We start from the raw sequence: 25,923 nt of genomic DNA on the forward strand, positions 1-25,923 counted from the left end.
CTCGACGCTGCGTCAGTGCTGACGCTATGGAAATGCTTCTGTGAGGAAGTTGTGTCTGAAGCTCTGAGTGCACACACACCATTTTAATGGCTCGGAAAGGACACGTGACGAAGTGATTACGTGCCAGTACGTCACATTACTCCAGCTTCTTTGTCTTCAGGAAGCGCTCTGTGTATGTGTGTCAATTATTTGTCCTGTCTGTCAAGTGTAGGGACAGAAAAAATATATATTTTAGGGAAATCTAGGCGGGGAAAACAAAATATGTTACAGTCCAAGCATTTTAAGAGATGTGTGCATCCATGGCCCCAGCTTTATCATGGGTGACGACACGCACTCTCTTTGCATTGTTTGTTTGGGAGAGGAGCATGCCCGGTCGGCCCTCGAGGGAGCCGGTTGCATGCATTGTAAGGGATTCCATCGGCGTACTCTCCGATCCCGCCTGGCTTTATTTTCAGCTTCGGCTGTGCCTTGTGGTTCGGGTCCTGCATCTGCCAAGGTGGCGCAGCGGCTTCGATCATGGGGTTCACATGGTTGATTTAGCAGAAGAGGAGAAAGGGACGGGTGTTGCCCTTTCCCCTGACTCCGTTTGCTCGGTTTCAGTTTCGGGAGCTCGCACTGTGGTTTCTCCTGACCCGGAAGAGACTGCCATTTTTTACAGACCTCCATGCTGAGGTGTTGAGGTCGTGGAGAAATCCATTTTCAGCGCATATTTTTTCTCCAGCCATGTTTGAATATTCAGCCATTATAGGGCCATGAAGCGATGCCTGGGGTTGAAGATACGCTTGTTGGCTGTCTCTCACCTACATCGCCCGCATGGAGAAAACCAAGCCTTGTAGGACTACTTCAGCTCTTGTGGGTAAGGCCTATAAGGCAGCAGGCCAAGCAGGTGTGGCCCTGCACACCATGGCAGTTTTGCAGGCCTACCAGGCTGACCTGCTGACAGAGGAAAGGGATTGGGTCCTCAGGTGGTATCTGAGCTCCGCCGAGCCTTGCGCTCCGCGCCACAAAGCAGATGGCCCGCTCCATAGGCCATTCAATGGCTATGCTGGTTGCCATGGAGAGGCACCTGTGGCCAAATTTGACTGATATCAAAGATAAGGATAAGTTCTTTCTCCTGAACGCCTCAGTTTCACCTCAGGGCTTGTTCGGCAACGCAGTGAGCACTGTCGTGGAAAGGCACAAGAGGTGAAATGGCAGTTGGCGGTGTTCAGGGAGTTTCTCCCTCGCTGTGGGGAACAGCCTAGGCCATAATCCGGCCACACCCAACCCCCTTCTAGCTCACTCAGGGCAGTAAAAAGGGTTAGTGTGGCTGCCTGTGCCACCCCATCTAAGACTAAGGAGGCTGGTCAGCATACCCGGGCCCAGACCTGTCTAGTGACAGGGGAACTTAGGTACATCATCTCAGCCAGGTGGGCAACAAAGGAGTCTGGATGCCCAAGGGCTTGGGTTCCTGGGAGCGTCCTATTCAGGAACACTCCCCCTACTGCCCACCCCACCACCTTTGCCAATTCGTTGGCAGTAGGGTCGGTGCCTGCTCCCCTTCCTCCCCTTCCTTCCTTGATCTCCCTGGGTTAGCACCTGCCAGTGCGCTGTTTCAGGACACCTGGGAGGTCTGCACAAAGTTGACACCACTTTGGTATGGATGTGGATGCCTTGGTATGGACGTGGCCGAGGCTCCGTCTGTACGCCTTTCCCCCGGTAGCTCTGCTCCAGCAAGTTCTAGCCAGAGTGCGCCAGGACCGAGTCAACCTTCTCCTAGTTGCTCCTCGTTGACCCTCTCGAGTTTGGTTCATGGACCTAGTCTACCTCCTGAACGGCACTCCATGGGAAGTTCTTGTCAGGAAGGTTCTCCTCTAATGCATGGGGGGCAATCCTAAACCCCCAAGCCAATATGTGGAAGCTTTGGGTCTGGCCTCTAAGGGGGACCAGTTCCTAAAGGCAGGCCTCTCATCTGAGGTGACAGAGACTCTGCTGAATGCTAGGGCTCCCTCCACTAGGAAGCTATATGCTCTGAAGTGGAGGCTTTTTCGCCTCTGGTGTGATGAACACTGTCAGGATCCAGTTCATTGCCCAGTTGGTACAGTGGTGGAGTTCCTGCAGTCTTGCTTTTCTCGGGGCCTGTCCCCGTCTACTTTAAACGTGGCTGCCATCGCTGCAAGCCTTGAACCTGTCCTTGGGGCCTCCTTGGGTAGGCTCCCTCTGGTCTCTCACTTTCTGCATGGTTTCATGCAGCTGAGGCCTTCCTGTAGACCGCACCTTCCTTCCTGGGACCTCTCTGTGGTCCTGGAGGGGCTGCTGGAAGTCCCCTTTGGCCCCATGTTAACATTTATCTATATTTGTTCTCTGTTTCAGACTCCGTCGGTGTAATCTAACAGAGGACAGCTGTAGAGTTCTGTCCTCAGTTCTTCGCTCAAACTCCATACTGAGAGAACTAAACCTGAGTGAGAATAACCTGAAGGATTCAGGGGTGAAGCTGCTCTCTGATGGTCTGAAGAGTCCACACTGTACACTGGAGAAACTGGAGTAAGATCATCGGATTATACTGTAGTTGAAGATCTCTCTCTCTCTCTCTTTCTCTTTCTTTTTTTGTTAAAGAAATTAACTGGTTTGTGTTGATATGATGAAAAAAGAGCCTTGTAATATGTATACACTTCACTCCACAAGAATTCCCTTGATTCCCAACATTGGTCTGGGTGGTGTTGAGGGACAGGTTGTACCCTGAGTACCAGCTCATCAGGTTCTGCACCTCTGCTGAACTGATTCATCATTCATCTGTCAAAGAGCAATTCAGTCACTGTTGTGTCATCTGCAAACATTATGATGGGGTTAGGTATGAATGCAAGAACACGTTAGAGAGAATGTGAATAATATAAAGAATGTGATAGAGAGAGTAGACAATGGGGCTTAGTATGCATCCCTGTGGTGTGCTAGTCCTCAGAGTTGTGGAGGATAGATGGACTCACTGTCTGAGGACGTTCTGACAGGAAGATCAGGATCTAGTTCAGCATGGTGATGAACTGTTGGAGTTTTGAGTTCAGTTTTGTTTTGGATGACAGTATTTATAACAGAGCTGTATATCATCTGCAGGACAGTGTGAGAGGTTGTATCAGGAGGGTTATCAGGAATGGCTGCTGGTGTAAAATCTGTGCCAAATTAAATATGCAGACCAGATGATCTGCTTTGGCAACCCCGAATAGGGATCAGCTGAATGAGGAAGGAAAACAACAACAATGTAGATAAACAAGAATTCAATTTTGTACATAGATCCAAGGAAATATTTGATATAAATAGACAAAAAAATTAACATCTAATACAATGGGGAGATAAAAACAAAGACAAGATTACAGAAACAGTGTATTTACATATTTATATTACCTTCTTTGCAGAAGTTTAGTCCAAACTGCTTAGCCACTGAGCTAACAAAAAATCTAACAGTCCAACTGTTATTTTAAAGTGAGATCTTTAGTAAGATAAACAAGATATACAATCTGTGGTATTTAGAAGGCTTCATTGTGAAAGAAACAGTTTCTTACAAGATATTACTCTCTCACTGTTATCCAGTCTTCGTGATTGTAACCTGACTGGAGAATGCTGTAGAGTTCTGTCCTCAGTACTCACCTACAGACTGCGAAAATTGAACCTGAGTTACAATAAACTGCAGGATTCAGGAGTGAAGCTGCTTTCTGGTGGACTGAAGAGTCCACTCTGTACACTGGAGAAAGTGGAGTAAGATCATCACATACACAGCAACATTTTCCTCCATTACTAATACTGATATTCTTTATATATAATCATTTGTCTTACAGTCTGTGTGGGTGTAATCTAACAGAGGAAAGCTGTAGATTTCTGTCCTCAGTTCTCAGCTCAAACTCCTCCAGACTGACAGAACTGGACCTGAGTCGCAATAACCTGCAGGATTCAGGAGTGAAGCTGCTCTCTGATGGACTGAAGAATCCACAATGTTCACTGGAGATACTGGAGTAAGATCAATTCAGTTTTTAAAAATTATATTTTTATGGATTTCTCAATAACATTCAAACAGAACATCAACAGCAGTCCTAGGTCACTAAATAAATGTCACACACAGAAAATGTTTCAGCACACTCATTGCAAACAAGAACAAGGCCTTCCTAAGAAAAAGAGAAGGAGGGGGAACCCACAGATCCTAGACTAAGGTCTTGATTGTTTAAATAATTTTCATAAAGATGCCAACACCAGGTTTTTCCAAAGGAAGGGGTTTAGCCACTTGTGGTTTGCACATTATAAACGTCAGAATTTTCCCAGTGAATTGTCTCACTTCATATTGAATAAAATGGCATAGTTGAAAAAATCTGTTTTAGGTTACTTGTTGATCCCTTTGAGCACCTCAATAGATTAAAACAAACTATCAAGATTAGAGATGCCTTTCTTTACCTAGGTCTGAAGACCAATTTTGGCTAAAGAGATGGGGAGGTCAGGGTTCAAGGTTGTTGTCAATTGCATCTTTAAATTACTGGGGAGACAAATACTTTCTGACTTACCCCAAGACAAAAGGGTGTTAAATAACAGAAAATGTTTGACTATATGATGAATATCCTAAAAGTTATTAATGAATAGAAGGGATGCTAGTACCTGTGGAGCACATGCAGAAGATTCCAAACTGACATACAGAGAGCCAATGGGTTTGGGTGCAGGTTTGTCTTTGTGGGAGCAGTGGAATTCCTCGATCAGCGCATGGTTCAAAATATCTGCTGCATTGAACCAGGATCGTTCATCGGGCCATATTTCTCCAAGTCAACAAGATATTACAGTATAAGCCTCTAGCACCTGAAGTCGTAAAGCAAACTGGAGCACCCTCAATGTCCAGTATGAGTGGTGGTTCAGGTTGGATACTTGCTTCATTGGGGAATAAGGGTGCTGGATTGAGGGGGTAGGCATTAAAGGTGGGAGATAGGCGGTAGGATGGTGGAAGTTCAAATCAAGTCAAGTGTGTCAAGTCAAGACTACGGCATATCCAATCGTCAACCGTTGGATTAAGGGTGGTATCAGGAAGTCAGACTCACATTACTATCCAACTGATCTCAAAAGGTTCTCCACACTTGAGAGGTGAACTTGGTCCCACAATCAGAACCAATATCCTCTGGGATGCCAGATACTCAGAATACATGGTTAATTAGCTCTCTGGCCATTTCCATAGCAGTGGGTAGGTCCCTCAGGGGTATGTCAGCAGGCCTTGGAGAATCTGTCTATGATTAACAGTATGGTGGTAAATCCATTTGAACTGGGCAGGTCTGTGATAAATAGAGATGTGTGACTAGGGCTGCTGAGGTATCAGGAGTGGTTCAAGAAGTCCTGCGGGGAGTTTATGGCTTGACTTTGATTGGGCACATGCTGAACAGGCCTTTACGTAGTTCTCAAATATTTGGAGTAGGGAGGGCCACCAGAAGGTATTTTGGAGAAGAAAATTGGTCCTGTGAATCCCTGGGTGGCCTGAGCTACTAGAGGCATGGACCCAGTGAATGTCACAGGTGATAGAGGTAAAACGGGCTCTGGGTTTGAGGGTTGATGATTAGGGTTGTGGCAATGTGAGAGGGATCTACTTTTCTCATGTTCATTCCAGGATGATATTTGCCACTGAACTGAAACAGTATAAAAGAATAGTGCTTATCTGCTTTGGCAAGGATTTTAATTTATTATAGGTTCTTGTGGTAGGTTATAACTTGAAATGGTGTCTCTTGAGCCACTGTCGCCACTCCTCCAAAGCCTCCTTTATGGACAGCAGTTCACCCCAGGAAACATTGTAGTTCCTTTACAGTGGTGGGTATGGGTCAGTCGATGACAGCTTTGACTTTACGTGAGTCCATTTCCAGACCTCCCTTGGATATGATGTAAGGTGGTATGGAAGGTCATTTTCCAATCCGATCTTTAATTCTGTATTATGTGCATTATGTAAATTCAGTTTGGTGAATACATGAGCCTCCTGTAGTTGCTTGAGGTCTGTTGGGAGAGGGAACAGATAACACACAGTGAGGGTGTTTAGGCCTCTGTAGTCTATGCATGGATGAAGTCCTCCATCCTTTTTCTTGAAAAGAAGAATCCTGCAGGGGGCGGTCCAGTGAACAATGATGTAGCTCTCCACAAAGTGTCGCATGTTGACTGCTGTGCTGCAGAGAGGGGTGTCACAGGTAATGTGGGTAGCTGCAGTTCTATGACAAGTTGGGGTTACATCTATACCAAAATCAAGAAACCTAGAATCTGTAATATGAAAGGGAAAGGGTAATATTAAATCTGATATTGTGTGGGGTATTTGAATTCCTGACTTCAGGGAGGGTTCCCTCTGGTGTTTGGGGCAATAAAGAAAATAAAGAAAGAAAGAAAATATCTGCATGAAATGACAGACGATGCTCCATACCAACTACTTTCACCCCCATGGATGCAACTATGCATCCAAATACTTTCTGCCAGGTGTTCAATTAACAAGGCAAACAGGAGCAGTGGTAAGGGGCAACCCTGGCTACAGGAAATGGTCTAAAGTCTAAATACGTGAGTAAATTTAGGCCCAAATAAAACTTCTCTACCATTTAAAACAGAAAAACTTTTCAACCAGCCATCAAGGAACATTAGAGCAGCTTGATCACCATGTACAGTCGGATTATGTATTATATTCAGTATCCAGTAATCCAGTTTGATTATGTTTAATGATGTTTGTTCATATTGCCAAATCAACTTGCATAATGACCTTAAAATTGTGATCAAACTTTAGCCCGTTGCACAGAGAAAACAGAATCATAGATGGGAAAAGAGAGACAGGAAGGTCATTAACCACAGGCAAGCAGTCAGTGAGACAAAAGTACAGACGAGGGCAAGCTAAATAGAGAATAATACAATAATCAATAGCAATGGTCATAAACAGAAAACACACAATGAGCACAAGGCAAAACAAAGGCTTGGTTTGCACAGAGCGACGATACTCTGCGTGGTGCATTTAGTGAACATTGTTTAAATACCAGCAAAGAACCAGGAAGTACTGTGGAGAACGCCCACCTCGGGGGAGTGGCAGGGGTTGTTCTGACAATGACGCACAGTTTGATGGATTCTTTTCTTATTTAAGAATCAGACTGAAAGAGGCAGTGTCAGCACTCTCGAGTAAGAGTGTCATTTAAAAGATTTTCAGGTACTGACATAAAAATATTGGAATTTTTTATAAAATTCTAGTGGGAAGCCATTGAGCCCCAAGGCTTTCATATGAAGCATAAACTGAATAGAAGCAAGATTTTTTTTTTTTTAAGGATAGTTAAATGGCATATATCCTCCTCTGAGATTGAAAGCTTTTGTGTTTAAAATGTTCTAATTCTGACAGATGTCTCTGAAGTTAAGACTCCATGATCTTGAAATGTAATCAGCTCTTTAAAACATGGACAATTACCCCATAAACCCGTCTCCCTTAATGTCTTTAACGAACATTTAGCCATTTGCCGTTAACCAAAGAAAGAAAAAATAGCAACAATTTTTGGCTCTACGCAAAGTAAAGTTTAATTTAAGTTGACTTTACCAAACAGTTCAGAAAATGATCGGGTGACTCTACACTATTGGATAACTTAACAACTTAATAGCTCCATAAACAGTTGAGTCTGCCTGGACAGGTGAAACCTCTGTACACACCTCCACCTGCCACGATACTGCTCATTGCTCCTTATGCTCGTGGTTTCTGAGCCCTCTCCACCAACAAGTCCGGGAAGAGGCACAGTGTAGCACTTTATAAAATCAACTCCTTAACCGGGAAACATATGAATTGCACAGAAAGGCAGTCTAACAAAACAGCAGCAGTTACAATAAAACAAAACATCCAGAGAATCAGTGTCTACCCTCCGATATATTTCCTTTAGAGCTTTGTGTTTTTTCCCTCTATAGGATGTGGGAGTGTGGAATTACAGATGACGGTTGTGTTGCTCTGGCTTCAGCTCTGAGATTAAACTCCTCATCACAGCTCAGGGAACTGGATCTGAACGATAATAAAACAGGAGACTCAGGAGTGAAGCTGCTCTCTGAGATACTGAGTGATACACAATATAAACTGGAGAAACTACAGTAAGTTACTTATTCTGTAGATTTTAGAGGTTTTGTGTTTACTAATTTTACCTGTTATCGACTATATTGTATGCTAACAATTAATGATGTGAGGTATTAACAGTTAAACAATGAAAGAGAGAGTGTGATAATAAAAGGTTATTTAATTTATTTACCTTTAATTTAATTTGCCTTCAATCACTAAAAAAACCTTTCTGTCTGTTTCTGGGACAAACAGATAATCATGTTTAATTAATCCATCTTATTCTTACAGTATGACCATGAGGTCTGGTCCGATGTGATCTGATGTGATCTGATCTCACAAAGTGGATTCTGACAGTTGAAAGACATCTTACACACACTGTCACACACTATATGAGGTCTTCACTGAACAAACATGTAAATATTTCATATCGTCTCTATTAGAGGAGCCAGCATCTGTTTAAGGATTATTTACCATGTCTTACACCTTGTTATAACAAGTCTCTGGGACAGAAAGGCAGAAAGGGTTTTGTTTATAAATTATGTCACTTTTATATAACATTCATGTCACAGTTTCTCTGTGTGAAGTTTATGGTGGTCATGTACATGACATTAAGTAAAAATCCTAATTTTGGTTGGTTGGTTTTGACACGCTTGGTTCCTGCCCGGTTCCATAGAGACGGCGGTGTGGACAGATACATTTTGGGTGCTGCGGCTTATTAAATATATGATAAATAGTCAAAAAGTTTTTTCTGCATGACAAATACAATGTGCTGTGAGAGAACGTGACTAAAGGCTGACATGAGGGACGTCACGTTAATGTGTGATACTTGAGAGCCCTGGTTTGTGTGTGATTAGGTCATTTATCATGTCTCTGTTTCTTTGACATTGTAGAATCTAAATGACATAAAATCGTTATTTTCATGTCTGAAGTGTTTGATGAATACTATATAAAATCTTAAACACTCGCTGCCTTTCATCTTGATCACAAACCTCCATCATCCCTCTGAGACTCCTACAGCTCCGTTCTCCTTTATTTCTTTTTAAAAATATTTAGTGAGAATCCAGAATATTCTCACATGACTGTAATATGGTGTAGCTGCCACCTGACTTTAATAAAATCACCCTGAGAACAATAAACTACATAATGACTAATGATGTGTGATCCTTTCACCTGAGTTTTCACTATCTCATTTCATTTAAATTGCTCTTCAGACACGACATATTCTTCATTTGAATTCAGATTTGGAATCTGCTCTGAATACGAGAATATTTGGGTTTGTCTTCACATCCTGTTTCACAGATAAACTCATTTTAAACAGTCAGTAAATTTCCTCTTCTCTGTTCTTTATTTGAATTTGTATATTAAAAAAGAATAATTCTACACATTAAACATCAACTAATCCTTTAATGACTATGGTCAAAATAAACATTTTTATTAATAATAATAATAATAATAATAATAAAGAAAATGTTTTAGATGTAGAATAAATAATAATAAATAATTATAAGACGACTACAGGCGGCCGAAATGAGTTTCCTTTGCAGGGTGGCTGGGCGCTCCCTTAGAGATAGGGTGAGGAGCTCGGTCACTCGGGAGGAGCTCAGAGTAGAGCCGCTGCTCCTCCACATCGAGAGGGGTCAGCTGAGGTGGCTCGGGCATCTGTTTCGGATGCCTCATGGATGTCTCCCTGGGGAGGTGTTCCGGGCATGTCCAACCGGGAGGAGGCCCCGGGGAAGACCAAGGACACGCTGGAGGGACTATGTCTCTCGGCTGGCCTGGGAACGCCTCGGTATTACCCCGGAAGAGCTGGAGGAAGTGTCTGGGGAGAGGGAAGTCTGGGCATCCCTGCTTAGACTGCTGCCCCCGCGACCCGGCCCCGGATAAGCGGTAGAAGATGGATGGATGGATTTATGGATGGATGGATGGATGGATATGAGACGACTTTAAATAGATCACAAAAAAGCCCAAGGTGATTTTAATGTTACTGAAAGTCTATGAACAAAACAGTTAGATTGTGATGAACAGCTGAATTGATAAAATTTAATTATGTATAAGTTAATAGGTTAAAGTCATAATCACTGTAGATTGCATTAACCGACTCCTTGAATCGATTCTAACCGGAGGAATCAAAATAAAACTGCAGGTTTAATTAAAAATAACTCACAATTGTGTTACAATTACACCGATGATTTCTACACATTTTATAAATGTAAAGTTTGTGTTTAATTGTGAGACATGAAACAGAGTGAAGCACAATACAGAGGAAACACAGCCCTCTGCTGGTGAGGAGGGGAACTGTTCAGTCTCTCTATACATGATTATTGTTAAACTGTATAATATTCATCTTATTGTGCTGAGATCATCACAGTTCTGTGTTATTCCTTCCTTCATCTTCCATCATTTCTGCCTACATTTTATTTGGCTGTAGAATGATTGAGACCCTGACAGAGAGGGAGGGGGAGCGAGAGACCTTGCGTGTGCGTGCTAGTGTGTGCGTGTGTGTGCGTCATTAAGCGCATGTAAGACAGAGAGCATCCTGATTGGCCTGTTTCCGTAAGTCGACCAATCAATTGTTATTTTGGGCGGGGCTTTTAGCTCACGTGTATATGTGCATATTTTCCAAGCCGGCTCGTTGCCAAGTCAACATGAAAACATCAAACTCCTTATAGACCTGTTTAGAGATGTAATGGAATATAAATAAAAGCAGCTTATATACATAGTACAAGTCATCTACATATTTTAATATAATTAACAAATAATTGGGTAACACTTTACAATAAGGTTCATTAGTTAACGTTAGTTTACTACATTAGTTAACATGAACTAATAATGAACTGCACTTTATTTATCTTTGTTAATGTTAATTTGAACATTTACTAATACATTATTCAAATCTTGTTAACATCAGTTAATGCACTGTGAACTAACATGAACAAACTATAAACAGCTGTATTTTTATTAACTAACTTGTCCTCCTTTATTTATTTATTTTTATTTTTGGGGGGTGTCCTTGAAAATAGTATTTGCAGGTTGGGATATCTGCCCTGTGAACATTTCAGTGTGTCTGATTAGAAAATGAGCTTCACCACGAGTAACTACCTTCAGGTGACTACAGATAATTACAGGTGACTAGAAGAAGAAGAAAAATTTGAGGCATAGAAGTCTTTATTATCGCCACATATACATTACAGCACAGTGGAATTCTTTTCTTCACATACCCCAACTGAGGAGCTATGATACAGCGCCCCGGAGCAGGGAGGGTTGGGGGCCTTGCTCAAGGGCCCAACAGTGGCAGCTTGGCTGTGCTGTGCCTTGAACCCCAATCCTCTGATCAACAACCCAGAGTCTTAATCAGTTGAGCCAACACTGCCAGTGTGAGGAATTCTCATCTGCCACCTGGGCAGGGTAACCTAAAATTCAGCCTCTCATTCCTCTGCTTGGTTTCTGTTCTCCACAAGACCTTGGGGAAGTCTCAATGAAACACAAACGAATCAGTCTTTCAAAGAGAAGTTCCAAAGTTTATTAGAAAATAGTCATACAAGAAGAGGGAGGGTGTAGTGAGTGTGTTGGTATGTGTGTGCATCTATGTTTAAGTGACCTCTCAGTTTCCCCAATGAAGTCAGAACTTATAGGAATATAAACCTATACATCCCTTAGTTCCTATAGTTGGTAACAAAAAGAATGCTTATGGCAGGGCCACCTGTGGTAAAGCTAATTATGGTAGGGACAAGAGTGTGTCTGTGTGTTGAAGGGGGGGAGAATGTATGTATGTGTGTGTGTGTGTGTGTGTGTGTGTGTGTGTGTGTGTGTGTGTGTGTGTGTGTGTGTGTGTGTGTGTGTGTGTGTGTAACCTAGCAGCATTAATGTATTAAATGTTAGAGATTTAAGCACTTATGTACGTTGTTCTGGATAAGGGCGTCTGTCACATGCTGTAAATGTAAATGTTTATTAAATATGATACACAAAGCAATTTGCAGTTGGAAGCAAACCACAAATTCAAGAGGAACATAATGTGAAAGTTAGATAGTGGAGGTGCCAAAGACTGTTCAATCTTTTATTTATTCCTGTCCTGCAATACTTTTGCCACATTAAATAAATATGTAATAAAGTCACATAAACAAACAAACAAAAACAAAGTTTGACTTTGAGGCTGAACTTGTGTGTTACACTGCCAACCTAACTGGTGACATCCTTCCAGGACTGTCAGCTGAGTTAACCATTAAAAAAAAGTCTTTAGTTTCCCTGCAACTTGTCCATGACTGACGTCTTTGTTTATCACTCGGGAATCTACAAACAGATTCAGATTCAGATTATTTCATTTAATACCATGTCAGCAATCAAAAGCTGTTTTCATGGCAAAAATTATATTACAAAAACACAATACAATAAAAATAAAACAAATATAAACAGCAAGTGATATTATACATTTTTTTTATTTTAATTAACATAAGATAAAAAATCCAAACCCTTTTCATACATAATGTCATTAAATCTGTCCTTAAGTGAAGTAACTTGATAAACATGTTAGACAGATAAGGGAATCTTACAGAACATACATAAAGTTGGGTCTTTTCACCTTTAAGCAAAAAAAGCATGGGTCAATTTTTAATGTCCTTATTAAGAGCTCCGGAATCTACAAACATTGTCGGTTTTCCTAACTGTCACAAACTAATGGGTAACTAACATGGATTAGCTGTGGTCGTTAACCAAGGACTGAAACAAACCAACAGAAAAAGAAATAATAATTTCCTACCATTCAATATCATAAAACACATTCTCACCTGTGTAATGTAATCCCTTGCTGTCTGGTTTTTATATTCTTTCATTTGAACATCATTTGAGCACAGTGGTCCGGCATCGTCCATGCTTTTAAAGTACAAGAGCACTGTATAAAGATGGCAGTGGTTTTGACACATTTTTAGGACCCCAAGGTGACATCTAGTGTATAGATAATCTATGACTGTATGACTGGCCATGAGAATAATTGCATACAACAATCTTTTCTGGTATTGTTGCAGACTGTCTCACACACACACACACACACACACACACACACACACACACACACACACACACACACACACACACACACACACACACACACACACCTACTTACACCTACTAGCACTATGCATTATATTTTGAAAAAGTAGATTATCTTAATATCAAAACCTTAAATTTTCTCTGGACTTAATAATAATGTCTGACCGTTGAAACGAACCAAAAAAAATAGAAAATATTATTAATGACGATTTATAGTGATTTTATTTCCCTTTGCCCACATTGACGCTGATACATTAAGAGGAGGAGGTCCCCGTTCCAAGATGGCGGCTCTATTGACGCATTCGTTCCAATGCCGTAACCAAGGCGACATCTAGTGTAGATATCTATGCCGTACAGTGTGGAGCGCGTTTATTTTGTGTTCGCGGTTTGATCCACGAGGCCTCCGTAGCTGCTGTTAAACCGGAAGTGTCCGTATCGTGGCGCTTCCAGTGTTGTGACAGAACTCGTGTGTGTTGTTTTAGTTCCTTAATGTCACTGATGTGCGGTTTAATGTTGAGTTAAAGCTCTGTGTTAGTTCATGTTTTATTCCCGCGATGGTGGCGGAGTTTATAGTGAAGCTCTATGAAATTTCTCCTCTTTTTTACATCAGTGTGATAGCGTTATGTTTCATCTTCACTGTGGCAGCAGTGCTGGGCTGGTAAGTGTGTGTGTGTGTGTGTGTGTGTGTGTGTGTGTGTGTGTGTGTGTGTGTGTGTGTGTGTGTGTGTGTGCGCGCGTGCGTGTGTGTGTGTGGGTGGGGGTGTGTGTGTGTGTGTGTGTGTGTGTGTGGGTGGGTGTTAAATCTGGTTGTGTGTGTGTGTGTGTGTGTTAAATCTGTGGTTGTGTGCGTGCGTGCGTGCGTGTGTGTGTGTGTGAGTGAGTGAGTGAGTGAGTGAGTGGGTGTGTGTGTGTGGGTGTTAAATCTGTGGGTGTGTGTGTGTTAGTCAAATCTGTGTGTGTGTGTGTTTGTGTGTGTGTGTGTGTGTGTGTGTGTGTGTGTGTGTGTGTGTGTGTGTGTGAGAGAGAGAGAGAGAGAGAATGTTAAGTGTGTGTGTGTGTGTGTGTGTGTGTGTGTGTGTGTGTGAGAGAGAGAGTGTTAAATCTGAATGTGTATTTTGTTTGTGTGTCTGTTAAATCTGTGTGTGTGTGAGTGTGTTTTAAATCTGTGTGTGTGGTGTTTGCTGTGTGCAGGTTTGGTTTTGATGTTCCAGTGATTGTGAGAAGTTCAGATGAAAGTGATTCTCTTCCTCCTGCTCCAGAGAAGAAGATGGTTCAGGTTCTCAATCCGTTCTCTCTGGAGATCGACACGGACACCAAGCCAGGAACAGTGACGGGTAAAACACGGTCACCTCCGTCTGTCTGTCTGTGTCTGTCTGTTTCTACAGAGCTCAGTGCCATGTAAATCTCTCTGTGTGTGTGTGTGTGTGTGTGTGTGTGTGTGTGTGTGTGTGTGTGTGTGTGTGTGTTTCAGATGGTGTGTGCCTGCGGTCATGTTGTTTAGAGGAGTGTGTGTTGAGTTGTTATTGGGGCTGCAGTGTTCAGGCTCTGCAGTTTGCCCTGCAGGAACACCGCTACACACGAAGTCTGAACACAGCACGTTTATTCCAGCAGGCTTTACAGGGGCAGTACCTGCACTGCCACACCTTCATGTATCCTCACTGTGATTAACACAGACATTAACACGGTCACTAACACACCTTTACCTGTCCTTACAATAATTAACCTTCACTGTCCTTGCTGTAATTATCACACTTTAGTGTAAATGACACTCATTACTATTGAGTATATTATGTAATTACACCGTGGTAGTTATGAAGCATGTGTTTGAGTTGATCTTTGACGGTTATGTCAGCGTGAATAAAGGTCAGAGGTCAGAGTGTGTCACTCAGATTCCCCCTGATCTCGGAGTGACAGATTTTGGATTCCTGCCAAGAGATCGCTATCCACTAGTCACTATTCTCACCTTAGCTAACGCGGAGGAGAGAGATGCTTACGACATTGTGAGTAACACACACACTCACACACACACACCGTTTTGTTCACACTGATGTCATCATGAGTTGTGGTGGTGGTGTTGAGGAAAACGATGATGATGATGATGGTTGTTACAGGCAGTGAGTGTTACAGTTCTTCATGTTCCTGATGATAAGTACCGTCTCTCTGCGAGGGTCCTGTTCCACACCCTGCTCACTGCTGATGGAAACATGTTTGATCTGAAGGTAAACTCCATGATGCAGATTGGCTTGTTGTCTGTTTTCCTCTTACTACATTACACACTAATAATAATCTGTTCATCTCAAACGTCATACTTTTTTTTTTTTTTTTTACAGCCGCTTTTCATGTCCACTGACGGCACAAGCCCCGCCCCTACAGAGGAAGAGGCAAAGCCACAAGAAAAAGAACCAAAGGCTGAGGAGGCGGAGTCAGATGAAGATGGGGAGTGGTCAGGAGCTGTAGGACGGGACTGTGTGGTGTGTCAGAACGCAGCAGTGAACCGTGTGTTATTACCGTGTCGTCATGCGTGTGTGTGTGATGAGTGTGTGTGGAGGTTTCAGCACTGCCCCATGTGTCGAGCCTTTGTCTGTGAGTCCTTCACACTGTCTCTGCCCACAAACACCCCTGTGTCATGAGGGGCAAGGCATGTAATCCAAGTGCACACACACAGCACTATTTTTTAATGATACTTTAGAGATTTTATTCAGTTTCCATAACATCAGAAGTCTTTCAGGACTTTCCTCTGCTGTTAAGACTAGTGCACTATGTAGTGAACATGTGGTTTAAGACACACTGTAATATTGTGTACATAAATGTCATTTTATTTATTTACTGGTCTGAGTGTGTGTTCTGAAGGTCAGAGACGTCTTAAATCCATCAGTTTTAAATAAAAACACGTGAAGATGATGAGTGTTGAATGAAATGTCCTGAAATACATCATTTATTTCTTTTAAAAGTGTGAATAATAAATCAGGACTCGGGTTCTGTGTCACACATCTGTTTCTGATTAGTGTTCTTATTATTAATTATTATTATTATTATTACATGCTTTTGTAATGATTAATATTAAAGTAAGAGCTCATTAATAAAGAGGTGGAGTCAATATTTAAACAAGTGGAAAAGGAAAACAGGACACAGGGATCAGTATGAAACTTTAATGAGGTGATAATGCACAACTATTTATTTCATTTTAAACACAGTGTCGACATCACAATGTGTTCAGAGACACTGCTGCAAACACAAAACTAGGGACCCTAAGACACACACTATATAATCATCTGAAGGGCAGAGTGATGGTTACACACACACACACACACAGTACAATGGGTGTTTAAAGATGTATTACACTAAACTTAGCATTTAAAGAGCACGCATATATATGTGTGTGTGTGTGTGTGTGTGTGTGTGTAAGCTGGGGTCTTCTTTAGACAGGTTTATAATCCAGTTTGGATTCAAGCTTTTTGGAGTCTGCAACTTTCCTCACTGCCTTCATAAAGTCCTCCTGAGTAACAAAATCCCGATCAGCACGAATAGCAAACATGCCTGCGGAGGAAAACACACACACACACACACAATAAACCATACACAATCAGTGTATGATCAGACACAGATCAGGGTTAAATGTGTGTAAGCTTTAGTTTACCAGCTTCAGTGCAGACGTTACGCAGATCAGCTCCATTAAATCCATCTGACAATTTCACTATCGCCTCATAATCTGGAGAGAAAAAGTCAAAACATTATATATAGTTATACCTGAACCTTATGTAGGCCTCATCACAGAGACAGCGCTGGTGGGAAATGACCTGTTACTGGTCTCTCAGAGGTTTAAGGGCCAATAGTGACAGTACTGGGGCTGGAATCCCAACCCCAACCCAAAGCCTTAACCACATGAGCCACCGGGACAGGTGGAGTCCAGATTGTCTGTGTGTTCATAGGGACTGGACCTTGGGCTGTGTGTGTGTGTATCAGTGGGATTCTCACCGATGTCACCATGTTTAGTGATGGGACCCGAGTGGATCTTCATGATGTCCAGACGAGCTTGTTCATTTGGCAACTCGATATCTGGAGACAGGAAACAGATTCAACCGTTTATAAATACTAGTGCATCAAAACTAGAGACGACAACTTCCTGTGTGTAAGATTTTTTACAGAAACACAAACATGCCATGAGACATGAGGTGTGTGTGTGTGTGTACACTGATGGGCGGTATCTAAAGTAAAAGTCTTACGGATCTTCCTGTCGAGTCTCCCTGGCCGGAGCAGAGCTGGGTCCAGTGTGTCAGGACGATTCGTAGCCATGATCATCTTCACACGATGCAGAGTGTCAAACCCATCCATCTGATTCAGCAGCTAACACACACACACACACTCCATCAAACTGACCCCCATTTTTTACAGAAAGTGGTGAGACGCAGCAATAATCACCTCCATCAGAGTTCTCTGGATCTCACGATCTGCTGAAGTTCCCTCAGAGAAACGCCGTCCACCTGAACACACACACACACATTTATAACATCATTCTGTTCTCACTCAGAGATTTACTCTGTGATAGGATCGTAAACAACAACAACAACAACAAGTGTGACTGAGGTACCGATGGCATCAATCTCATCCATGAAGATGATGCAGGGCTGATGATCTCGAGCATAATTAAACATCTCTCTGATCAGCCGAGCGCTTTCACCAATATACTTATCCACAATGGAGCTTGACACCACCTACACACACACACACAAACACTGCATAATCAGAGTGAACAGGACGAACTTGACTCAGTCTGAAGTGACTCTGTGAACATGATGTAAATGAGTGAGCTGTTTCCGACGTTCAGTAAAGTAATACCAATAATCTGGAAATCTGTTCTCATTGTTAAGGTTAGTGTGTAAACTAAAAAAAAACAAAGTACATAATGCAAAAAAGTTAATTTAAAGAGTGTGTGTTACCCAGAATGCACTGCACTGTGAGAGGTGTGTAATTGATTAATTTACCTTGAGAAAGTTGCAGTCCAACTGACTGGCCACAGCTCTTGCTAGCAGGGTCTTTCCAGTGCCTGTATCACACAGACACACACACACAGGTTACATCTGTGTGCACTAAGCACAGGGTCACACCCACAACCATTTATCATCATATACACAACACATTTCTGTCTCTCTCTCACACACACACACACACACACACACACACACACACACACACACACACACACACACACACACACACACACACACACACACACACACACACACACACACACACACACACACACACCTGGAGGTCCATACAGCAGGCAGCCTTTAGGAGGGATGATGCCCACACGCTGAAAGAGCTCAGGGTTCGTCAGAGGCAGCTCAATAACCTACACACACACACACACACGCTACATTACTGTAGCTTTGCACCAGCACATCAATGTGTCCACCAGAGGAGGATGTGTCCAAAGATTTATCTCCAAAACACAGATATCATTGTCACTTAATAAATCACTCCGTTCTACTCCAGAGTTCAGTGTATTAGTCAGAGGTACTGAAAACATCATACTGAAAACATCAAGGAGGACAAATGCACATCAAGCCCCAGATGATGCACTTAATCAACTGAACTGTGTGTGTGTGTGTGTGTGTGTGTGTGTGTGTGTGTGTGTGTGTGTGTGTGTGTGTGTGTGCAATGCCTTTACCTCTCTGAGCTCTCTGATCTGCTCTGATAATCCTCCAATCTCAGAGTAAGACACACTTCCTGGATCCTCATGAGACATGTTATACACCAACGGGTCCACTTCACGGGGCAAATACCTGACACACACACACACACACACACACACACACACACACACACACACACACACACACACACACACACACACACACACACACACACACACACACACACACACACATAGCTGTAACACTGAGTGAACATCCCTCACATATCAGAACACCATTATTGGCAGAGTGTGTGTACCTCATGATGGTAAGGGTCGTCATATCCAGTGCCACACGGGTTCCAGGCTTCAGCTTTGTCTTATCCAGCTGTTTAAAAAAAAAAAAGATAACAGTAACATCAACAAATGCACACACAAGCAAACAGGAAGTGACATCACACACAGTGAGTGTTTACCTGTCTCCTACAGCCCACCACATAGCGCGGGCCGTTAGTGGCTTTGACAATAACTAAAACACACACACAGAATTGTAAGACAAGTATTCATAAGTTGATAAATGACACAAATATATGATACATGACACAAACACACACTTACATTTTTCCTCCGTCAACTGCTTCAACACCTCCCCTACAATCTACACACAAAATAATAAATCAACACTGATTTTATTCACATTTTCTTATCATTCATAACCTAAACACATCTGTATAAACATCACTACTACATATTACATTATCAATAGGCAGCTGTATTCAAGACAGTGTGTATGAACATAGTGTATATAAATATAGTGTGTGATCCTTCACCTGTCCGACGCTCTGCAGCGCCTTCAGATCATTCTCAGATTTCTCATACTGCTTGGTCAACTCCTTCAGCTGCTCTCTCACTGTGACAACATCCACAAACATGATTATTCAAAATAACTACAGTTTATAGAAGTGATGTTTACCTCATTAACCCTGGCTGTGTGTCTCAGTATTATAATTACTGCATATAGAAGTGAAGTTTACCTCATTAACCCTGGCTGTGTGTCTCAGTATTATAATTACTGCAGTATAGAAGTGAAGTTTACCTCATTAACCCTGGCTGTGTGTCTCAGTATTATAATTACTGTATATAGAAGTGAAGTTTACCTCATTAACCCTGGCTGTGTGTCTCAGTATTATAATTACTGCAGTATAGAAGTGAAGTTTACCTCATTAACCCTGGCTGTGTGTCTCAGTATTATAATTACTGCAGTATAGAAGTGAAGTTTACCTCATTAACCCCGGCTGTGTGTCTCAGTATTATAATTACTGTATATAGAAGTGAAGTTTACCTCATTAACCCTGGCTGTGTGTCTCAGTATTATAATTACTGTATATAGAAGTGAAGTTTACCTCATTAACCCTGGCTGTGTGTCTCAGTATTATAATTACTGCATATAGAAGTGAAGTTTACCTCATTAACCCCGGCTGTGTGTCTCAGTATTATAATTACTGTATATAGAAGTGAAGTTTACCTCATTAACCCTGGCTGTGTGTCTCAGTATTATAATTACTGTATATAGAAGTGAAGTTTACCTCATTAACCCTGGCTGTGTGTCTCAGTATTATAATTACTGCAGTATAGAAGTGAAGTTTACCTCATTAACCCTGGCTGTGTGTCTCAGTATTATAATTACTGCAGTATAGAAGTGAAGTTTACCTCATTAACCCCGGCTGTGTGTCTCAGTATTATAATTACTGTATATAGAAGTGAAGTTTACCTCATTAACCTCAGCTGTGTGTCTCAGTATTATAATTACTGTATATAGAAGTGAAGTTTACCTCATTAACCCTGGCTGTGTGTCTCAGTATTATAATTACTGCATATAGAAGTGAAGTTTACCTCATTAACCTCAGCTGTGTGTCTCAGTATTATAATTACTGTATATAGAAGTGAAGTTTACCTCATTAACCCTGGCTGTGTGTCTCAGTATTATAATTACTGCATATAGAAGTGAAGTTTACCTCATTAACCTCAGCTGTGTGTCTCAGTATTATAATTACTGTATATAGAAGTGAAGTTTACCTCATTAACCCTGGCTGTGTGTCTCAGTATTATAATTACTGTATATAGAAGTGAAGTTTACCTCATTAACCCTGTCTGTGTGTCTCAGTATTAGTTATGACTCGGGCTGCACCAGAGGTCACGGGTCTGAGGTCACGGGTCTGAGTGAACGCTGGCGCGTCTTGGCTGCCGCTGCTCTCCCCGATAACAATAATTAAACATCATATACACTACATAGACTACAATGAGGATCTATTGCTTATGGCTTGTACTTGCCTGGACTGTACTGCATCTCGTACAGTCCGCAGTACTGTTTCAATACTCTGCTGCTGAACTTTTGAGTTTCCGTCCGTGTTTATATGACTCAATCCCTCCTGTACTGCTTGCTCATCCGGACATCTTATATCTGCCTAGGCGGAAATATATTCATCGTGGCTCTCGGCGGAACTTCTGGTTTAATAAATCAAGTGATATAAAGTCATTATGGTCAGCTGTTCGACGCCCACCAAGGAACGCCGGTCGCCGCGCCGGTCAGCGTGTGCTGGCGAACGTGGCTAACTCGGCTACCAGACCAAGCAACAACAGCGCTGTCCGTTTCGGTCTTCTTAACATCCGCTCTCTTACGAGTAAAGGGCATCTTGTGCAGGATCTTCTTGCAAATCGCAAGATTGATTTTCTCTGTTTGACCGAAACATGGCAGCAACAAAATGACTTTATTGCACTCAACGACGCCATTCCGCCAGGGTTTGTTTACATCTCTCAACCACGTGATTCTGGTCGAGGAGGAGGTCTGGCGATAATCTACCGTGAGAAGTGGAGACTGAGGTCAGTGAATGTTTCTGTCTCCCACTCATTTGAGGCTGCAGTTTGTCAGCTCTCTGGATCTACTCCAACTATTATCAGCACTGTATATCGACCACCAAAATTTAACAAGGATTTTATCCCTGAATTTGCTGCTTTTTTGAATGAAATAACTACTCTTTCACCAAATATAATTCTTGTGGGGGATTTCAATATTCACATGGATGATGTTCACAACAACCTTGCTAAAGAATTGACATCTTGTCTGGATAGCTTCGGACTGCAGCAACATGTGAATTTTCCCACGCATATTAAAGGACATACTTTGGATTTAATCTGTTGTTCAGGTGTCTCTCCAGGCAACCTCAATGCAGACTTTATTCCATGTACTGATCATCTGTTACTGTCCTTTAATGTTGATCTTCCTCTCTTCAAATCAAAATCTTCACGTATTATATCATTCCGGAAAATCGAGGACATTAATTTGGACAACTTGTCTTTAAGCATTGCAAGTCTTCCTAGGGCTGACAGCTGTTCCACTCCAGATAATTTGGTCTCTCAGTACAATAATAGTCTCCATAATTTGTTGAATACTTTTGCTCCAGTTAAGACTAGGACTGTTTCATTTACTGTTACTGCACCCTGGTTCACTCCTTTTCTCAGGCAATTAAAAGCAAAAGGACGACAGCTTGAGAGACTTTTCAGAAGAACTGGCCTTACTGTCCACAAGGAAATGTACTCAGAACATATGTCTCACTATAAAGACACTATTGCTAAAGCTAAATCTACATACTATTCTGGCTTAATCGGTTCCAATGAAGGGAATTCAAGGCTTCTTTTTTCCTTATTGAAAAATTTTACAACACCCACCGACTCACTTCCCTCTCATTTGTACTCATCTGATTTCTGCAATACTTTAGCATCATTCTTTACCTCAAAAATTGAAGGCATTCATCGTCAACTTATGGCCACTCCTGTTTCTACTCCATGCCTCTCAGTTCTACCTGTTCCTACACAATTGTTCTCTGAGTTTATTCTGCCCACAATTGATGATATCTTAAAACTTATTCATCAATCTAAATCTTCAACCTGTGTTCTTGATCCTTTACCAACTGTCCTTGTTAAGGCTACTGCTTCCTCTCTGTCCCATTTTATTATGGATATTATTTATTCTTCCCTTACCACTGGGGTTGTTCCTTCTCTTTTCAAAACAGCTGCTGTAACTCCAATTCTAAAGAAACCAGGTTTGGACACCAACAACCTTAATCATTTTCGTCCTATTTCTAATCTTCCTTTTATTTCAAAAATTTTGGAAAAAGTTGTTGCTGCTCAACTTCATATCCACTTGTCTGGCAATAATCTATATGAACAATTCCAATCTGGTTTTCTCCCATTTCATAGCACTGAAACAGGTCTATTAAAAGTCACAAATGATTTGCTTATAGCAGCTGATTCTGGTTTACTATCCATCCTCCTTCTCCTTGATCTGAGTGCAGCTTTTGATACAATTTCCCACGATATTCTTTTAGACAGGCTTTCCACTATTGGCATCACCAACACGCCTCTGACATGGTTTCATTCATATCTCTCTGATCGCACACAGTTTGTTCAACTAAAATCATTCACCTCTTCTGTAGTTTCCGTTACCTCTGGTGTTCCCCAGGGCTCTGTTCTTGGCCCTTTGTTATTTATTACTTACCTTTTACCCCTTGGACATATTTTTCATAAACATCAGGTTAAGTTTCATTGCTATGCTGATGACACCCAGCTCTACCTTTCCACAAAACCACATTCCAAACTCCTCCATCTGCTCTTTCTGATTGTCTCATTGACATAAAATCATGGTTTTCAGCTAACTTTCTTAAACTAAATAGCAATAAAACAGAATTTCTCCTTATAGGCACAAAAACTGTGCTTAACAAATTTTCGAATTTTCTTATTTCCATTGATGAATCTCTCATAGCTCCCTCATCTCAGGTTAAGAGTCTTGGTGTCATCTTTGATAGTACCCTTTATTTTACCTCACATGTAAATAATGTTACTCGGGCTGCAAACTTTCACCTTCGAAATATCAATAGGCTTCGTTCCTTTCTCACCACTCAATCTACCACCACTCTTATTCACAGTCTAGTTACCTCCCGGCTTGACTACTGTAATTCTCTTCTTATTGGGCTTCCTCACAAAACCCTTCATAAGCTGCAACTCGTTCAAAACTCTTCTGCCCGTATTATCACTCGTACTCCCTCTATCCATCATATTACACCTCTTCTGGAACAGCTACACTGGCTTCCCATTAATTTTCGTATCAAGTATAAAATTATTCTTCTAACATTTAAAGCTATCCACAATCTTGCACCTTCATATCTTCTTGATCTTCTTCATACTCCAAAACCTACTCGCACTCTTAGGTCTTCTTCTTCCACTCATTTCATTGTTCCCTCTGTCCGTCTTGTAACGATGGGGAACAGAGCTTTCAGTTCCTCTGCACCTCAGCTCTGGAACTCACTTCCATCTGAGCTCCGTAATATTGATTCTCTTTCATCATTTAAATCTCAGCTTAAAACTCATCTGTTTAGTTTAGCTTATTCTACATCATGATTTGTAATGTTGGTCCAATTTTTTTTTCTATGTAAGTATTGTATAACTATATTTTTTGTTGTTTTTCTTCTTCTTTTGTACGGTGACCTTGAGTGTTAGAAAGGCGCCTTTAAATAAAATGTATTATTATTATTATTATTATTATTATGAATGGAGTGTGTATGATGACACAGCACGCTGCACTCCGCCACTTATTTACCTCATTAAACTGCTTCAACACACCACACACACCTCACAGAGCGGATCATTTACGAATATAAAATCATCTGTGTCACTTACACTCCTTCAGTCGGCCGTCTATCTCTTTATGCTCCAGTAATTTTTTCCTGTAATCCTGTAGCCCTTTCTCTCTGCTGTCCGCCATCTTGTCTACACCGCTAGTGCTTCTTCGGCATTTCCGTTTTTCTTAATGCTACGCTGCCCTCTACAGGACAGACATGAAACGTCAACACAGCGCTGTTCAGTACATAGACACTGATCCCAGAACTGTATTAATCTCAGTCTGTACCGAGACCATATGGCACCACTGTAACACACACACACACACACACACACACACACACACACACACACACACACACACACACACACACACACACACACACACACACACACACAATTAACATAATGGTTAATTCACACAACTCAGCCAATCAGAGCTCTACTTCAACACTACTGATTAAATATTCATGACCTAATCGCTTTACTGGTTCTCATTTAATCATTAAATGTTTGTTTTTGTTGTTGTTGTTGTTGTTGTTGATGTGTGTGTGTGTGTGTGTGTGTGTGTGTGTGTGTGTGTGTGTGTGTGTGTGTGTGTGTGTGTGTGTGTGTGTGTGAGAGGAATTTGAGGTGGAGCCATAGGAAAGTTAACAAGACACAAGAGATGGAGAATGAAATGGGCGGAAGGAATGTGTTCAGACATGTCACGTTTAACACACACACACACACACACACACACACACACACACACACACACACACACACACACACACACACACACACACACACAGTCAGAGGCACTGACACACAGACACATGCACACACAATCACATGCACACACACCACTCACACACACAGAGGCACTGACACACACGCGCACACACACAGTCAGAGGCACTGACACACACACACACACACACACACACACACACACACACACTTGCACACAGTTAAACTGAATCCCCACTGAGAGCTTATGCTGTGCAAGCTACAATTCACCAGAGGCACCAACGATCTCTGCTGCTTTATTTTTCCTCCTAACGTCTCTGTGCCTCATGAATTGAGCGACTGTGTTGTACAGAAGATTAACCCACACTAAGTTTATCTTACGACTCATTCTCCCAACTAAAGAGCAGGAAAGTAAGATAATGCTGGACCTCATGATGTTCCACAGAACAGTGTGGAGAATCAGATAATTCCTACAATGCCTTTATGTAATTGTGTGTGTGTATGTGTGTGTGTGTATGTGTGTGTGTTTGTGTGTGTGTGTGTGTGTCCATCCCAGGGCTGTGGTAATCTTGTGTTTCCTGCTGTTACCTGTTCGAGGTGGTGTAAGGACACACGTAGAGTGTATGACATCACATCACCACAGATGTCCTGTATCATCACTGTGGGAAACTACAGAGACATCCAGAATCATACACACACACACACACACACACACACACACACACACACACACACACACACACACACACACACTAACACACTAACACTGGAGAATTAATTTGTATACATAATTTGTCTTCCAACAGAA

General features: G+C 41.8%; 4 protein-coding genes across 7 annotated transcripts in view; 2 read left to right on the forward strand and 2 right to left on the reverse strand.

Annotated features, from left to right (window-relative positions):
* The window catches only part of LOC113647993 (NACHT, LRR and PYD domains-containing protein 3-like), a 106,052-nt gene extending 96,869 nt beyond the window's left edge, over positions 1 to 9,183 (forward strand). For 2 of the 4 annotated variants that reach the window (XM_047801720.1, XM_047801723.1), the window contains 5 exons: positions 2,353 to 2,523; positions 3,562 to 3,726; positions 3,807 to 3,980; positions 7,891 to 8,067; positions 8,321 to 9,183. In XM_047801720.1, the coding sequence (XP_047657676.1) occupies positions 2,353 to 2,523; positions 3,562 to 3,726; positions 3,807 to 3,980; positions 7,891 to 8,067; positions 8,321 to 8,348 (715 nt within the window). In that variant the 3' untranslated portion in view covers positions 8,349 to 9,183. The remainder of the gene's footprint in view (positions 1 to 2,352; positions 2,524 to 3,561; positions 3,727 to 3,806; positions 3,981 to 7,890; positions 8,068 to 8,320) is intronic. The other 2 variants (XM_047801721.1, XM_047801722.1) reach the window with 2 other exon arrangements.
* LOC113647555 (NACHT, LRR and PYD domains-containing protein 3-like) overlaps positions 1 to 25,923 on the reverse strand; it is a 291,375-nt gene that overhangs the window by 77,806 nt on the left and 187,646 nt on the right. The window lies entirely within an intron of this gene.
* On the forward strand, positions 13,473 to 16,069 carry cgrrf1 (cell growth regulator with ring finger domain 1). The gene is made up of 6 exons (XM_027142382.2): positions 13,473 to 13,733; positions 14,267 to 14,409; positions 14,547 to 14,724; positions 14,928 to 15,075; positions 15,187 to 15,294; positions 15,406 to 16,069. Exons 1-6 carry the CDS (start codon positions 13,630 to 13,632, stop codon positions 15,703 to 15,705), a joined length of 981 nt encoding a protein of 326 aa, XP_026998183.2. The 5' UTR covers positions 13,473 to 13,629; the 3' UTR covers positions 15,706 to 16,069.
* On the reverse strand, positions 16,211 to 24,600 carry psmc6 (proteasome 26S subunit, ATPase 6). Its single transcript, XM_027142367.2, has 14 exons — positions 24,444 to 24,600; positions 19,541 to 19,620; positions 19,329 to 19,368; positions 19,187 to 19,239; positions 19,031 to 19,098; positions 18,747 to 18,861; positions 18,341 to 18,428; positions 18,058 to 18,119; positions 17,664 to 17,787; positions 17,495 to 17,556; positions 17,299 to 17,419; positions 17,051 to 17,131; positions 16,713 to 16,784; positions 16,211 to 16,612 (listed from the first exon to the last, which is right to left on the reverse strand). The coding sequence occupies exons 1-14, from the start codon at positions 24,526 to 24,528 to the stop codon at positions 16,494 to 16,496; spliced, it is 1,170 nt and encodes a 389-aa protein (XP_026998168.1). The 5' UTR covers positions 24,529 to 24,600; the 3' UTR covers positions 16,211 to 16,493.

Source organism: Tachysurus fulvidraco, chromosome 16 (assembly GCF_022655615.1).
Source record: "Tachysurus fulvidraco isolate hzauxx_2018 chromosome 16, HZAU_PFXX_2.0, whole genome shotgun sequence".
Classification (NCBI taxonomy): Eukaryota; Metazoa; Chordata; class Actinopteri; order Siluriformes; family Bagridae; genus Tachysurus; species Tachysurus fulvidraco.